The sequence below is a fragment of the Podarcis gaigeae genome (assembly GCF_964106915.1).
Source record: "Podarcis gaigeae genome assembly, chromosome: 5".
Lineage (NCBI taxonomy): Eukaryota > Metazoa > Chordata > Lepidosauria > Squamata > Lacertidae > Podarcis > Podarcis gaigeae.
The window spans coordinates 94,700,086-94,717,362 of NC_139681.1; the positions used below are offsets into that span (position 1 = coordinate 94,700,086).

General features: G+C 42.3%; 2 protein-coding genes across 3 annotated transcripts in view; one reads left to right on the forward strand and one right to left on the reverse strand.

Moving 5' to 3' along the window:
* Positions 1-17,277, reverse strand: part of LOC310844912 (cytochrome P450 2J4-like) — a 289,677-nt gene that overhangs the window by 165,708 nt on the left and 106,692 nt on the right. The gene's annotated exons all lie outside the window — the stretch shown is intronic.
* Positions 1-17,277, forward strand: part of LOC310844883 (cytochrome P450 2J2-like) — a 59,156-nt gene that overhangs the window by 25,209 nt on the left and 16,670 nt on the right. For both annotated transcript variants that reach the window (XM_083739617.1, XM_083739618.1), the window contains 4 exons: positions 178-340; positions 3,964-4,113; positions 4,316-4,476; positions 5,475-5,651. In XM_083739617.1, coding sequence (XP_083595743.1) covers positions 178-340; positions 3,964-4,113; positions 4,316-4,476; positions 5,475-5,651 — 651 coding nt within the window. The remainder of the gene's footprint in view (positions 1-177; positions 341-3,963; positions 4,114-4,315; positions 4,477-5,474; positions 5,652-17,277) is intronic.

Genomic DNA, 17,277 nt, shown 5'->3' on the forward strand with positions numbered 1-17,277 from the left:
GAGGGAGGAAGGAAGGGGAGGAGGAGGAGGAGGAGGGGGAAAGATGTTAGCAAGTGAACTGCACATAGTGAGAAACTGCAGAGATGAGGGAGGATGACGTTCTCGTATTAAGTTGAAATATCCAACTGCGTTTTTTGAACACATCATTCCTCTCTTCTCTTTTGACCCAAATGGTAGCTGGGAAAGCAACATGGAAATATTTACACCATATGGGTAGGACATCTACCCATTGTACTGCTGTCTGGATTCCAAGCAGTGAAAGAAGCACTTATTGACCACTCGGAAGAATTAGATGAGCGACCAGAGACTCCTTTCCTTAGGACTCTGATAAAAGGAAAGGGTAAGTAGTGAAGAATAAGAATTTCTACTGGTATTTTCTGAAGATGAAACATTTAAAGGGCTGTCCAGAAAAACAGAACAAAGGTTCTCTATTACTGCTGCACACAACGGGAAATGCATTACCTAGGAGCTAGGACCTAGGGGCTGAGGTCATTCAGAGTGGCTAGTCCTCATGCTATCAAATGACACGTTCATTTGGGTGCATGAAAACCTGGCTTCAGCACATGTGAAGATTTGGTTGATTATGACATCTCTAAGAAACACAATACACTGCTTCTCTCAACAAGCTCTTCCAACATGTTTTGGGCATGGACTCATGTGGCAAATATAACATGTGAACTTTGCAATCACATAGTTACTATCATCATTATAATTTATGAATTGCTTCTTGCATTTTTGTCTCAAGGCAACTTACAGAGATATAAAAACAGTTTAAACTATGAATAATCATAGTTTAGAGGTCCCGGGCCCTAAGTAAGTCAGATTATCCTCCACAAGGGCCAGGGCCTTCTCAGTGATGGCTCTGACCTGGTGGAATGCTCTGTCCCATGAGACCAGGGCCCTGCAGGATTTAACTTCCTTCCACAGGGCCTGTAAGACAGAGCTATTCTGCCTGGCTTTCAATTTGAACTTAGCCTGATCTTTTATTCGCCTTACTCCCCTCTCCTCCCCTTTATATGAAGATTACCTGCTCTGGAATACCACAGCTAATTCTCCCCTGGTCTCCTCTCTGTCCCAAATAGGACTAATTTAGCCAGCTAGCCCTGGTGATCATCTAATGTTTATTGGCTGGATTTCCCCCCTAAATTGATTTTTGAATTCTGAATTTATTGTTATTCACGTTTTATACTGTATTTTATGCTGTTTTTGGCTGCATCAATTAAGTGTTTTAAATTTGTTGTTAGCCACCCTGAGCCCAGTTTTCTGAACTTCAAAGGGTGGGATGTAAATAAAAAATTATTATTCTTATTTATTATAAAAAAATTTAAAACAGTACAAAAATCAACAACAACTAAATATGGGTTAAAACAATAAAAGGTATACACCTATTGAAGTGAACTTTGTACACGACTGGGAAAGCTTGTTGGGGGGAAAATGTCTTCCTTTTGGGGGGGAAAGTGCAGAGTCATATTCTGAATGCAGTTCCAAAGAACAGGGACATTCACTCTGAAAGACACAATGTGAATTACTGTGGGGCTGGCCTGCCCAATAATTCCTATCACTAACTCCACAGTTTATTACTGGTGCTAAGTGCTCCTCCAGAAAATGTTATTTAATTGCACATTCATAATGATTTGTGCTCATAATACTTTCAAGGTGGCTATATCCAATTCCATTGTCAATACTATTTATGCCTGCAAAGATTTTGAGGTGATCATACAATTTCATTTCCATTCTATCACATCCTTTAAAGGTAAAGGTACCCCTGCCCGTACGGGCCAGTCGTGTCCGACTCTGGGGTTGTGCGCCCATCTCGCTTAAGAGGCCGGGGGCCAGTGGTGTCCGGAGACACTTCCGGGTCACGCGGCCAGCGTGACGAAGCTGCTCTGGCGAGCCTGAACCAGCGCAGCACACGGAAACACCGTTTACCTTCCCGCTATAAAGCGGTACCTATTTATCTACTTGCACTTAAGGGTGCTTTCGAACTGCTAGGTGGGCAGGAGATGGGACCGAACGACGGGAGCTCACCCTGCCGCGGGGATTCGAACCGCCGACCATGCGATCGGCAAGTCCTAGGCGCTGAGGTTTTACCCACAGCGCCACCCGCGTCCCTATCACATCCTTTAACTTTCTGCTAAAAACTACAGATGCACAAACTTATTTTTGTCCCACTTTTGTTGTAATATAGATCATTTCTCCAGACAGATATAATGCAGTAGTATTCAGGCAGCGTTGCAGAAGAATTAACAAAGCAGAATATATCCACCATTGATGCATTATGTCTTGTCAAAAATATGGTGCAGAATTCACCCTCAGTAACAAACCCCAAACCTGTCTAATTGGACCAGAAGAAGTAGTAACTGGTTGACACCACACATTATATCCTTAAAAACAGTGTTGAAAAATTGGCTGAATTGGGTTTGTTTGGTTTTCCATACTTTTTATTGAAACTTTTCAGCAACACTAAACAAAGAAAAGTAAAAAAGAGAAAGAAACGCCAAGCCCTGTCTCAAAGGTAGATCTTAACTCTTGTTTCACACAGAAGGGAGTGGACCCTCCCAGCTCTCACCTGGGTGCTTCCCTTTCTTCCCCCAGTCTCAAACACTGGGAGATCTTTCCTTCTCTGCCTCTCACACAGGGTCTTTCACCAGCCGGCTATCACCTTCAAGTGTGTACCCAATAGTCCTCCTCCATTCCAGTATGGTGAGTTTATCTCCCCCAAAATTCCAACCATTTCTCCATGTTTTTTTTTAAAAAAACAAATCCTTCATTTCTATTTAAACAGGAATCTCTGCAGTTTAGTCATATACAATATTAAAAAATAATCCATAGTTAATTACTTGTATATTTATTATTTTACACCCAGTTTTATACCATACTGATGTCTTATTAACAACTCACTCTCCACCTTAACAGTCTGCCTTGAAAACCTGCATATGTCTCCTTAATAGAGGAGCATATTCGTTCCCACAATCAGAGAGGTAAATTTCACTTTGCAGTTGGCATTTACACCAAAGGGGCGAAGAAGTTAAAAGTAATATAAAATGAGAATTCTTAACCATCGGAACAACCTTAGCAGTTTAGAATATTTCTTAGTTGCAAATAATAAAAACATGCTTTTTGTTTTGTTTTCTGCCTGTTAATAATTGCCTCTTCTTGTGCCAGCAGATAGCTTGCTTTCCAAGTGAAAGTTCAATTGGTAGATTTATATCCTGGCTATCATTAATCACCACATAATCATCTCTGTCGGTGGAGTGTCGGCAGTAGACATTTAGTCAGCCATCTTTCTTCATGGAAGTCCCTTAACTGAATTGGGTTTGTGATTTGAATTTACTGTTAGTATTTAACATTATGAGAAAACTCAGGTGATACCTGCAAGTTCACTATTTGTTGCAGAAATCACCACTGTTTACATAGATAAACCCAACTCCTTTCTTAGCTTTGCTAGGAATAATTGGTGAATCAAAGCATCTATTTTGCTGATAAATGCTTGCTTACAAAAAGCTAAATGTTGACACTGTACAGCAGGGCTTTCAGTAGACTCATGATATGCTCTGGTGTGGTCTGTTGCTCTGGCTGAGAAACTGACCCACCAGGTTAGGGTGGCCAGAAGCAAGTTAAGTCCTTTATCCTTCTACAACACCTGCCAACCATTTGTCTCCCAAATGAGAAGTGAAATTTGATCGTGACGGCCTTCCATGGAAAAATCTAAACTTGTTGATATCACACTGTATCAGATACCAGTTTTCTCTTCAAAAATCAAAATGGTAGAGCTGTCGAGAAATCTCACTTTTTGCTGATACTGTAAAGTGCACATGCGTGTGACGTCATTCTGAGCGTCTGCACATGTGTGAGCGGCAAAACCCTGAAGTAACCTGTTCTGTTACTTCCGGGTCGCCATGGGAGGCAACCTGAAAAGATTTAACCCGAAGCGACTTTAACCCGAGGTATGATTTTCCATAGGTATTGCATTATCAAATGGTCACACCTGGAGGCAACAGAGACGCTTTGTTGTAGTTACTCTGCGGAAGCTGTGGCAGAAAAAGAAAGGCATGGAGCACCAAGTAGCAGAGGAGGCTCATCAGCTCGTGGAGGTTTTTGCACGTTCAAAGGGTATGTGATGCTAAGTGATGGTGCTGAGCTGGCATATGGAAATATATTTGTGTCCTACCTCTGTCCATTTTAGAAAGGAATGTGATATGCTTTTCTTGGTTCCTAATGGAGATCCCAGCAGTTTCTCTTGGCCACCATGAAACCCCACTCTCAGTATGAACTGGACCAGCTGAGCTAACATTAGTATAACTTTATTTTGCAGGACAGCCACTTGACCCTTCCATGCCCATTGCTACTTCAGTCTCCAACATGATAAGTGCTGTGGCTTTTGGGCACCGGTTTGCTCTTGAAGATGAAAGGCTCCAGAAGCTGATAGAAGCCATAGATTTTTCCCTACAATTTGCATGTAGCTTTGGTTATGCTGTGAGTAGTCATTTCCATTCCTGCCAAACAGGTCTCCCAAGGGCCTTAATACCACAAATCAGTATTCTGATAGAGGGTTGGAGAAGTGAGATCAGGTTTAAATTGATCTGAGATAAGGGCCACTTACTATTTCACAGCCTGATCCATTGCTCATGATTATCATTGAGATAAAAAACACGTACAACCCCCCCCCCCCATAAAACAGCAACAAAGGAAGACTTTGTCCACCACAGGAGACTCTTTGGAGGGAAGATGGGACAAAAATGGAACAATGACCTTCAGAACAGGTCATCTAGAGCCCACCAAGGTGAAGAGAGGTGAACAAAATAATCTTCTCAAGAAGGGAATTACATTGTTTTGTTGCCATCATGAAAAACTAAATGTGTCTACTCTATACCCACCTAGCAGTGGCAATCATGATGGCGTCCATGGTGAGGCCCCTGCAGGCACCACTTGGCTGGAATTTTTTTTTAATGAAAGAGAGACCAGCAACTCAAGCACTATCGCTATTGCTGAGGAAAGCAGCCCCCTTCTGTATGATCAACTAAACCCTTTCCTCAAATTTAAGTTCAGTTCTCCACATTTCTACCTCCATTCCTAATCTGTAAAAAAGAAAAAAAGGTACTCATGAAACTTACTTGAATTCCCCCCCATCCCTATTCTCCACCCACCCCCACCTACCACAAAAGGGCACTAACGTGTTCCAGGAGAGGTCCTGTGATTGTGCCCAGTTTTGGAATTATGCCTGGGAGCTGGAAAAATATTTTGAGCCATAGTTTTCTTTCACATTTTCAGCTAGGGATAAATCACAGAATCCAATCATTGTGGGATTCCAGAGAAGCTATAGACACCTTCCTTCTTCTTAGTGAGACTCAAACTAATATGCTAGCCCTGAAGAATAATGCAGATCATGTTTTTTAAAGTGCTAATCCAAAGCACAAATGGTGTGACCAAGCTTCCTCATGGTAATGGCAGCATTTCTGCTATCTTTCCTTTAGCTTTATGAGATGCTCCCATGGCTCATGAAACATCTCCCAGGGCCCCACAAGAAGGTTTTCTCCTGCGTGGAGATGGTGCGTTCATTTGCAAAGGAGGAGATAGAGAAGCATAAGGAGAATCAGTCTCTGCATGATCCACAGGATCTCATTGATTTCTATCTACTTCAGATGGAGAAAGTAAGTATCTGCTTGAAAACGAATGCTGCTCATCCAAGCAATCATTATATTCTATGTTATGAGTTAGTTAGTTAGTTAGTTAGTTAGTTAGTTAGTTAGTTTTATTGCGGCAAAAGCCAACGACACAGAACACCACAAGATCAAACAAAAGGAAATCAACAACAGCAACAAAAAATTATACAAGGGAACTTCGCAGTGTGCCATTCAACAAAAGAGATTTACGCTTCCTGATTGCTAAAGTGCAAAATTTGGCCACCTCATATGATATTGAGCTTGAGGAATCTTCCAGAAGGTATTTTCATAGAATTTCGGGGGAGGATTCCAAATAATGTTGTAGGGGTATAAATTTTGATAAAAGCGGCAAAATAAGTTGAACTCGTTCTTCACTATAAAATTCGCAAAATAGAAGGATGTGAGTGACAGATTCTACCTTATTAGACATACAGGGGCAGAGACGCGCATGCATTGGTACCCACGTAAGTTTGCCGTACAGCACTGCTGAAGGCATTGTCTCAAAGCGGGCTCTGGAGAAAGCCCATCTATAAGCTTCGTTAGTGATGTTAGTTAAGTAAGGGGCAGCTGCAAAATTTGGCCAAGCTTTTAAACATCTATACGTCTCCGGGAGTATGGCGTCTTCTTGTTGTAATTCGACATCGTAAAGTCTCTGAGTGATAATTACTTTTGCCTTGTTCAGAGTTCCAATAAGAAGATTTTCAGGGTTTAGGCCAATTTGTTTGATCTTGTTAGTTATTTGCATAAGCCAAGGGGGATAGGGAACTGCAGCCAGGAAGTAAGGTAACAGTCCCTTAGGATTGTAATGGATTTTCAGCCAGAGGGATATTGCTTGCTCCCAGACTTTTAATTCCACTCTGGGCAGTCCTGCCTCTTGCCTTAGGTGTGCATTAGGTGTACACTTTGGGGTAGCAAATAATGATCTTAAGAATTTTGATTGTACTGTTTCAAGGGTCTTAAGGTTGGCAGAAGGGCTAATTTGAGAGCCATACAGGAGTTGGGCTAAAGATTTTGCCTGAAAAACTTTAAGGGCCATCGGGAGGAAGCCAGCTCCTTTCCTTCTGAATAATCTAAGGATGGCATTTGCACTTCTTCCTGCTGATATAGCTGATGTGGTCAGATGTGTTGACAATTTGGCATTATAAGAGAAAGTAATGCCTAAGTATTGGAAGATCTTAGTCTGTTCAATTGCGTTTCCCTTTACGCTCCAATTATCTTTCCTGAAGGAGCGGTTAAAATGTACAATTTTGGTTTTGGCAAAGTTAATTGTTAACAGCTCAGTGTTACATTGGTCACTAAACTTTCCTAAGGCACGTTTCAGACCCACTTTGGTTTGAGAGAGAAGAACAGCGCCATCCGCATACATTAAAACTGATACTTTTCTGCCGTTAAGAGAGCACGGGGGGATGGGTTTCGATTTCACGGCAACATGTGACCAGGGAGTTAACATAGATGTTAAATAAAAATGGGGCTAATAGACATCCTTATCTAACTCCTCTTTGGACTGGGATTTCTCTAGAGAGTCTGCCGTCCTGTGCGAGTCTTATCTGGAGGGTATTGTTCTCATGAAGCTTAATCATCAGAAGTAATAACCTTCTGTTAATACCCGTATAGGCCAATTTGGCCCAGAGCCTACCCCTGGATACAGAATCAAATGCTGCCTTTAGGTCCACAAAGGCCGCATACAATGACTTTTTCCAGTGTTTCACATACTTATAAACAAAATAATCTAACACTAAGCAGTGTTACACTCAATATGCCAGCAAGTTTGGAAAACTCAGCAGTGGCCAGAAGATTGGAGAAGATCAGTCTACATCCCAATCCGAAAGAAGGGCAGTGCCAAAGAATGCTCCAACTACCGCACAATTTCACTCATTTCACACGCTAGCAAGGTTATGCTTAAAATTCTACAAGGAAGGCTCAAGCAGTATGTGGACCGAGAACTCCCAGAAGTGCAAGCTGGATTTAGAAGAGGCAGAGGAACCAGAGACCAAATTGCAAACATGCGCTGGATTATGGAGAAAGCTAGAGAGTTCCAGAAAGACATCTACTTCTGCTTCATTGACTATGCAAAAGCCTTTGACTGTGTCGACCACAGCAAACTATGGCAAGCTCTTAAAGAAATGGGAGTGCCTGATCACCTCATCTGTCTCCTGAGAAATCTCTATGTGGGACAAGAAGCTACAGTTAGAACTGGATATGGAACAACTGATTGGTTCAAAATTGGGAAAGGAGTACGACAAGGCTGTATATTGTCTCCCTGCTTATTTAACTTATATGCAGAATTCATCATGCGAAAGGCTGGGCTGGATGAATCCGAAGCCGGAATTAAGATTGCCGGAAGAAATATCAACAACCTCAGATATGCAGATGACACAACATTGATGGTAGAAAGTGAGGAGGAATTAAAGAACCTTTTATTGAGGGTGAAAGAGGAGAGCGCAAAATATGGTCTGAAGCTCAACATCAAAAAAACGAAGATCATGGCCACTGGTCCCATCACCTCCTGGCAAATAGAAGGGGAAGAAATGGAGGCAGTGAGAGATTTTACTTTCTTGGGCTCCATGATCACTGCAGATGGTGACAGTAGCCACGAAATTAAGAGACGCCTGCTTCTTGGGAGGAAAGCAATGACAAACCTAGACAGCATCTTAAAAAGTAGAGACATCACCTTGCCAACAAAGGTCCGTATAGTAAAAGCTATGGTTTTCCCAGTAGTGATGTATGGAAGTGAGAGCTGGACCATAAAGAAGGCTGATCGCCGAAGAATTGATTCTTTTGAATTATGGTGCTGGAGGAGACTCTTGAGAGTCCCATGGACTGCAAGAAGAACAAACCGATCCATTCTTAAGGAAATCAGCCCTGAGTGCTCACTGGAAAGACAGATCGTGAAGCTGAGGCTCCAATACTTTGGCCACCTCATGAGAAGAGAAGACTCCCTGGAAAAGACCCTGATGTTGGGAAAGATGGAGGGCACAAGGAGAAGGGGACGACAGAGGATGAGATGGTTGGATAGTGTCTTCGAAGCTACAAACATAAGTCTGACCAAACTGCGGGAGGCAGTGGAAGACAGAAGTTCCTGGTGTGCTCTGGTCCATGGGGTCATGAAGAGTCGGACACGACTAAACGACTAAACAACAACAAAGCAGTGATCAATGGTGGAACGTCCAGATGTAAATCCTGCTTGTTCAATTTCTAGCAAATCATTATGGTCTAACCATTCACACAATTTTAGGCATAGGTGTTTTGTATAAAATTTGCAGATCACATTCAGAAGACTAATTGGTCTATAATTAGATGGATCAGAGGGGTTGCCCTTTTTAAATATAGGAACAATTATAGCCAGTCCCCAATCTTTAGGGATTTCAGTTGTCTTATCTATATATGAAAATAGATTTGCAAGAACTGGGGCCCACCAGTTTATTTGCGCTTTCAGAAGTTCAGCAACAATGAAATCACTTCCTGGGGCTTTGCCAGATTTCATTTGTAGAATTAACGAAGTGATTTCAGTTTCAGATGTTGGGGGCCATGATGTATCATTATCTAAAAAGATGTTAAGCAGCGCAGGAGGTCGATGTTCCCTAAACAGCACTTTATAGTGCTCTTCCCATGAGTTTACAGGGATTATTGTGCCCTCGTTAGGAGCTTTGGTTTGACTGGAGATAATTTTCCAGAAGTTGGTATTGTCTTTTTCTATTGATGCTTTTATGAGGGCCTGCCAGATGAGAGAGTCTGCGGTTCTTTTTTTGGTTTTTAGTAACTCTTTGTAGTTCTTTTTTTTAAGTTGTAACTCTAATTTAGTAGTAGGGTTAGGATTTTGCTGGAAGACCTTAAAGCATTCCCTGAGTATAAGTTTTGCCTGGATACATTCGCGGTCAAACCATTTTTTGTTGGTAGGGAACTCATTGTGGCTAGATCTCCTGAGTCTTGACAATAACGGTTGGAGTTTTCGGATTAATGTATTATAATGGTCAATTATAATGGTCAGCCCAGAGGAGTTGACTTTCCATTGATTGTGTCCAAATGCTAAAGTTGTTATTAACATAAGGGGACCATTTAATTCTGGATCTGCCTATTTGTTGAAAAACATTAGGATCAGGTGTCTGTGGGGCGAGCCCACATCTAGAGGGTTCCCAAAATTCAGTCCTTTTAAGATTTAGGGGTAGATGGTCACTTTCGGTTCTTATATCTACTGTAAATTCAATATGTTCATCAAAGAGTTCTTGGGAGACAAGAATGTAGTCAATAACAGAATGCCTTAAGCCTGACCAATAAGTAAATTGGCCAGGGCAGTCTCCCGAGGAGAGGCCGTTTAAAATAACAAGGTTTAATCTAAGTGCCATTAGAAAAAGACATGTACCAGCAAAATTGGTAACTGGGTCAAGTGAATGACGCCTGAATAGGGGCCAATGTTCATCATTAGCATTTAGGGGACCCATTCCACTTTCGTTGATTAGCTGTTCGTCTGAATGGCCTAACCTTGCATTAAAGTCCCCACCAATAATTAAGGAGGCTGAGGGAAACTTATTTGAGACAAGGAGAATGCAGTCTTCCAGTTCGTTCCAGATGTTTTTAAGATCAGTTCGTTTCATAAGTGGGTGAATATAAACATTGATGCATATGATCTTAAAGTGGATAGAGAATATTTTAACAACCAAAATCCATTTTTTATCGATTTTCAATTGGGTAGGGGAGGTTCCTAGGTCTGTCGATACGAAGGTGCTCAGACCACCCGCCGGTCTTCCGCCTTTTGGGCCGATTGAGGCACAGGAATGAAAAGCAGAATAATTGTGTAGATCAAAAGGATTTTGCATCCAGGTTTCTTGGAGCAGGATGATCTTAAACTGTGATACGTAGGTTAGAACATCTTTGTCCATTGTTTTCGATTGCCATCCAGCAACGTTCCAGGATAGTAATAGAGGTGATAGTCATTTTGTCTCTTCAATAGCATCTAGGGCTTTCCCGGGGTCGTGGAAGATGCATCCATTGGATGGTAAAGTCTCCGGTAATGTGATTAGGGGCGCCACAGAGATTTCAGCGTGGATTTCAGTTGGGCAGAGTAGGGGCATGTGTTCTGACGTGACCTGAGGAGTTTCATATCCCATTTTTCGCTCCAAGTTAGGTGGAGTATTTGCCTCATTTGTGGGCGCTAGGTCTTCAGAGTTGCGAAGATAGAGTAATAACTCATCTAGTCTGTCCGTTATCTCTGTTTGTTCAGCTTTTGGCAGATGGGAGAAGGAAACAAGTAATTCCTGCTCCATCAAATTCTCTAAATGAGTAGCCTTTGATAGGAGGGGAATGGGGGTCTCTGTCCAACTAATTAAGTCTGAGGGTGGAGATGTAGAGCTCGTAGTAGATGGGGTGCCCTCATTTTTAATTGCTTTCCTTTTAGCTGGAGAGTAGGGTAGAAGAGGGCAAATCTTAGTGTTGATAAAAACTCTTGTAATAAAAATTCCATAGTTAGTCAGGGAGCTTCGTAGGGACATCATATAGGTTGGAAACTTTTTAGATTCGAAGGTGAGCAGTATCCTCTGCATGTATGGCTTGCTGTAAATGTGGACAGTGGATTTCAGATCGATGGAAAGGGGATTTACGCCCAAAAGTTCAGCTAGATGCCTTCTTGCGACATGTATGGACGACCAGTTAACAACCTGACCTTTGAAGGGGAGGATAATTAAACAAAGTCTGGTGGCTTGCAGTGAAAGATTATAGGAAGATATGGTGTGTAGTTCTTCCATAGTTTGTTCATAGTTTGTTCATTTTCAAATTTGCAGCCAGTCTGCGAAGTTGGGCGCAGTAGGACAGGTGCTCTGGGTGTTGGTTCGGTCCTATCCTCCGGTGAAGCATCTACAGGTCTGACATTAGCTTTTGGGGATACAAAGGATACAATCTTCTCTAAGGAGCCTTTGATGTCTCTTATATATTTAAAGATATAGTCCACGGTTTTAGCCACTAGGTCTAATGTGGTAGAGTGTTCAAGTAGTAATTCAGAGAGATGGTTTTCTTGTTCTCTGATGCAGTCTTCCGCCTGAATGGGCATAGTTGGAACCTTTTTAGGACCCTTTGGTCTCGTGATGGTGTTGCTTAAGGGGTTAGTGGGTTGTTTAGCAGATAGTTCCTTTGGTGTAGTTTCCTTGTCAATTACCTCTGCTAGTGGAGAGAAGCTATTCAAAGTCAGTATATTAAAAGTATCCTTTGTTTTTCCATAAAAGAATTCGCTGATTTTGGTTTGCTTAGTTAGACATACAGGGGCAGAGACGCGCAAGCATTGGTACCCACGTAAGTTTGCCGTACAGCACTGCTGAAGGCATTGTCTCAAAGCGGGCTCTGGAGAAAGCCCATCTATAAGCTTCGTTAGTGATGTTAGTTAAGTAAGGGGCAGCTGCAAAATTTGGCCAAGCTTTTAAACATCTATACGTCTCCGGGAGTATGGCGTCTTCTTGTTGTAATTCGACATCGTAAAGTCTCTGAGTGATAATTACCTGTGCCTTGTTCAGAGTTCCAATAAGAAGATTTTCAGGGTTTAGGCCAATTTGTTTGATCTTGTTAGTTATTTGCATAAGCCAAGGGGGCAAACATGCCATTTCCTCTAAGTCCTCAGATTCTCTGCAGCGTTTTCCAACCCCCCTCCTCGCATCAGCGGGGCTATCAAATTGCTGAGTCATCTCTCTCTTTACCTCACTCTTCTATCTTCCCTAGGTATTTCAAAGAGTCGAGGGAGTATTTTCCTTGAAAGTATCCTATTCAAGGGGGAGTAATGTGCCAAGAGTTACTGGCATAACACTAAATTATGCTCCGTCTGTGCCTCCAAACTTGTGGTGGAAACAGCCCAAGAATCTTCCTGTAAACTCTTCGCAATGCGATAAGATAGTCAGAATTAGATAAAATACATTGGTCTCTCAGGGCCAATAAATCTGAAGAATGCAGGTGTAGTTTGATTTTGAATTCCAGGTCGCTGTTCCATTTACGCCTACGTAGGGCCAGAGTTGGAGGTGGGTCTGCACAGTGATTACGGTGTTGTGGATCCTCCAAACCACAGGGAATTAGTGAGATTGATATAGGGAGGTGATCACTCTCAGTTCTGTTGAAAGTCCTAAAGCCCTGTGACCTCTCCAAAAGTTTTGGGGAGACCAGGATATAATCAATAACGCTCGCACCTCTAGGCCCAAGGAAAGAAAAGAAACCCCCTGACCTGTCCATATGGGTACCATGCAGATTATACAGATTATGTTTGAAGGCAGTCTCCATTAATGTAATGCCTGCCTTATTCAAGACCTTGTCGTCAGAGGACCAGGGAATAGACCAATCTGCCTCTGGCAGTAATTGGGATTTAGAGCAGTACGTATTAATGTCATTTCCTATCCTGGCGTTGAAATTACCTGCCAGCAGAATATCCATACCAGGACATTCTAGTTCAGCCTTCTCCAAACATAACTCTAAATCTTCCCAGATTTGTGACGACTGGGAAGGGGTGCCTATGGGGGGGGGGAATATATATATTAAAGCAGAGGAAATCTCCTCCTTCAATGCTAGAAATAAGTAGGATTTGTAGGTTGTTACTCTTCGCCCACTGCTGTTGCCGGACCTTGCACTTTAGCTTGCTGGAAACAAAGGTGACTAAGCCACCACTAGGTCGGCCTCGGAAATTTGGTTTTATCGCAGGGGTAGCAAAGGCTTCGTATCCCTGAAGAGAAGGGACATGGAGATCTAGACACCATGTCTCCTGTAAACAAATAATCTGAAATTTTGTAAGGAAGTCCAGAAGGTCGACGTCACCCTGCTTAGATAACCATCCCGCCACGTTCCAAGATAGAATGTGGAAATAGGGTGATGGTGGAGATAATGGCAGTCAATCTCTTTTCCGGTGGTTTGGGGCTCTTGAGTTAGGCTCCTCCTCCTTCTGCTCTGCTTGGTGATTCCAGGTTTGAAGTCGCTGGTCCCTAGGTAGGTGTGATGGCTTTAACTGGGGGGCCAATAGGTTGATTTGGCCTAGAGGATCTTCGATGACACCATTACAAATATCATGATGATCAGCTGATGTATCATGATGTTCAGCTGGTTTTTGCAGATTGAGGGCTTTGCCGACCCGTATAGGCTGTACAGGTAGCAGGTCAATAGCTGAATCTTGTGTTGGTACTGCTAGCGGGTCAAAATTTGACAAATGCTGTGGATCTTGATTGCGTGTTGGGCTTAAAATAATGGAGGCCTCCAATTCCGGCATCGAGGCATATGAGGACGAGAGCAATTCAACCTGGTCTTGCTTGGGTAGTCCAATACCAAGCTCATTGCACGTAGAGACCAGGGTACCAAGCGGGGGGTGTAGAAAATCAATTAAGTCATTTGCGGGCAGGCTTGTCACTCACTGAGGGGTAATGTGTCCTGGCTCCAATCCCCCAACTATTTGTTCTTTATGGCGCACAGGTCCGGCATCAGCACAGACAGCACCTATCCTGGTGCATAGCGGTGTGCGGGTGCATAGCGGTGTGCGGGTCAGATTGGTGAATACCCTTGTGAAATAGATGTGCCATTTTCTTGTATGGTTTCTTAATCCTAGAATCTTTGCAACACAGTGGGCAGATCTAAAGTTAATGACCATACGTCTCGTATAGGGTCCAGAAGGCAGCCATGAGATGTCCACAATATCTACGGGGTGTAGTGTCTGCCCCAGCAGTTGGGACAGGGAATTTGCGACCGAATGTTTATCCGCCCATTTGTTGTGATTCAAGGGGTGGTTTCCCACCAGTACTGCAAGTTTGCTGTTCTGGAGTTGCAGACTTGAGTTTTGTACTTGGTTGGGCAGGCATCTCACTTGTTTTTGTGCAAGATTAGCCTGCACATTTAAGCAGGGGTGAGCAGGGTTTGCAATATTGTTAAGCTGAGGAGGTGAGGGGGGGGGGGGCAACTGAGCAAGCCAAAGACTTTTTCGAGCTTCTTTTCAATCCCATCCAGCCTTTTATATAGGTTGGTGATGGTATGTGTTATCAACTCAGTCTGGCAAATTAGCAGTTTCATTGCCTCTCGGTCCTTGTTTAACTGGGCTGGTGGCTGGGGTAATTCAGGTGAAGTTTTTTGCAGGGACTCAAGAGTCTGTTCCATCTGTTCCTTCATACACAGGCTCGAGGCTAGTTGTGGGCCGTCCACAATGCCGGCAGGCTACTCATGAGTAGTGCTGGGAGCAAGGGCCTCATAACTGTTTGCTGTAGGGAAGTTTCTACAGGTCATTGTCAGGCAGGAAATCCCTGATATTTGTCTGTTTTTTGGCTGTGCTTGTAGCTTCATTGGAATGCTGCCTGCAGCGTTTCTTCCCTCTCATGTCAGCAAGAAAAATAGGGAGAGGATTTCTTAAAATTGCAGGGTCAGGGCAGGTTGTGCTGTTAATGAGCCCTACTCCCTTTAACAGTCTTTATCTGCCGCGTTTATCTTTATCTGCCGTGATTTCTTGCAGATTTATGGGGGAAGTAGAAATAATCTGAACCATAAACCATAAAACTTCTAAAATTAACGCCTTAAGGCATCTTAGGGCCCTTAAAGGTAAAGGTAAAGGTACCCCTGTCCGTACGGGCCAGTCTTGCCAGACTCTGGGGTTGTGCACCCATCTCACTCAAGAGGCCAGGGGCCAGCGCTGTCCGAAGACACTTCCGGGTCACGTGGCCAGTGTGACATCGCTGCTCTGGCGAGCCAGAGCTGCACACGGAAACGCCGTTTACCTTCCCGCTAGAAAGTGGTCCCTATTTATCTACTTGCACCCGAGGGTGCTTTCGAACTGCTAGGTTGGCAGACGCTGGGACCGAGCAACGGGAGCGCACCCCGCCGCGGGGATTCAAACCGCCGACCTTTCGATCGGCAAGCCCTAGGCGCTGAGGCTTTTACCCACAGCGCCACCCGTGTCCCTCTTAGGGCCCTTAGAACCCACCAAAGCAGATAATAAGAACAAAGCTTTACCGAGCATAGGACAAGGCTGCCGTTCACGTCGCCATCTTCCTAATTCCGCGATAAGATAGTCAATTCAGCTTTAAACTTCCAAGAAGAGTCAGGAGTACAGAAAGTGAGATAGAATGCGGTGGGATGCTTAGATTTATCTAAGCTCAAAGTTCATTAAAATAGTCTTTAAAGGAGTAAGAAAGAATAAAAAGATAAAATCAGCGAGCTCACGTTAGTAGAGTGCTGGTCGCCATCATACCGGAAGCTGGCGTAAATGCTCATGTTATGAGTGAATACTAATCCTGAAAAAACAGAGAGAGGAGCTGAGGGAAGTCTTTCTTTTTGGGGAGGGGAAAATAGGGGGGGGAATGAGGATGATATGTTTTTGATTAATTGTTATGTTGAAATCTTTAATAAAAAATAAAAAAATAAATATAAGTGAATACTAATCTCTTGCCAGGACACCAATATCTCTCTCTGCCCCCCCCCCACAATTCCCTCATAGTCATTTTACTTTTTTTTAAAGAGATATTTATTAAGATTTTGTATAATAAAACAAGCATCACAATCAAACCAAAAAGAGAAAGACAATAAAAAACAGCACAATCAAACAAAACAGAAAAATACAATAAAAAACAGAAAAAGTAAGAAAAAACAAAAAACAAAGAAAATCTAGTTTTTTACTTATTATCTTTATAACCCTCTTTCCTGACTTCCTCGCATCTACCTTTTCTGTGTTCCCCTTTACACAATCAAATTCAGCAATTCCTTACCCTCTTTCAAATCTTATTCAATATTATACATTTCAACCTATTATGTCTCCGGTTTTTCCTTTCTTTTTAAATCCATTTTTACATGTTCTTTATAACTTAATCCCTTGTATCATTTTGTTTAAATTTGACATAATATTACTCTGGTCTTTTCACCCTTTTCTTTTAAAACATTTTTGCATATTCCTTTTAACTATGTCACTGATGCCATAATATCCAACATCCTTTTAGCATTCAAACATTTTACAATGTTTTTGGAGACAGTCTTTGAACTTCTTCCAGTCCTCTTCCACCGACTCTTCTCCCAGGTCTCGGACATAGTCATTTTAATTGCTAAAGTGAATTGACATCCTTCCATAGGCATCTACTAAAATAGCTAGGAAAGGATAGATATTTTCATGTACAAATGTGAATGCAAATGAGTATCTGCTTCAAAACTGTAGACAGCTCATTCAAGGAATCATTATATTCCCTGTTATATGTGAATACTAATCCCTTGCCTGGAAACCAGTACAGTGGTACCTTGGTTTCCCAACTTAATCCGTTCCAGAAGTCTGTTCCAAAATCAAAGTGTTCCAAAACTGAGGCATGCTTTCCCACAGAAAGTAATGGAAAACAAATTAATCCATTCCAGACTTTTATAAACAACCTCTAAATCAGCAATTTAACGTGAATTTTACTATCTAATGAGGCCATTGATTAATAAAATGAAAGCAGTAATCACTGTACTGTACTATAAAATAAATAAAACAGTATTGTGGATGATAAAAATTAAAATTAAAATTCTTTCTTACCTGCGCTGATGATAGTCATTGTTTGGATGGTGGGTTTTTATCCTTTTCCATAGTCAAAATATCAATCAATCAATCATAAAATGAAGAACAAGCTACAGTCACAAAAATGAAAAGGCCACAGAAACAAAA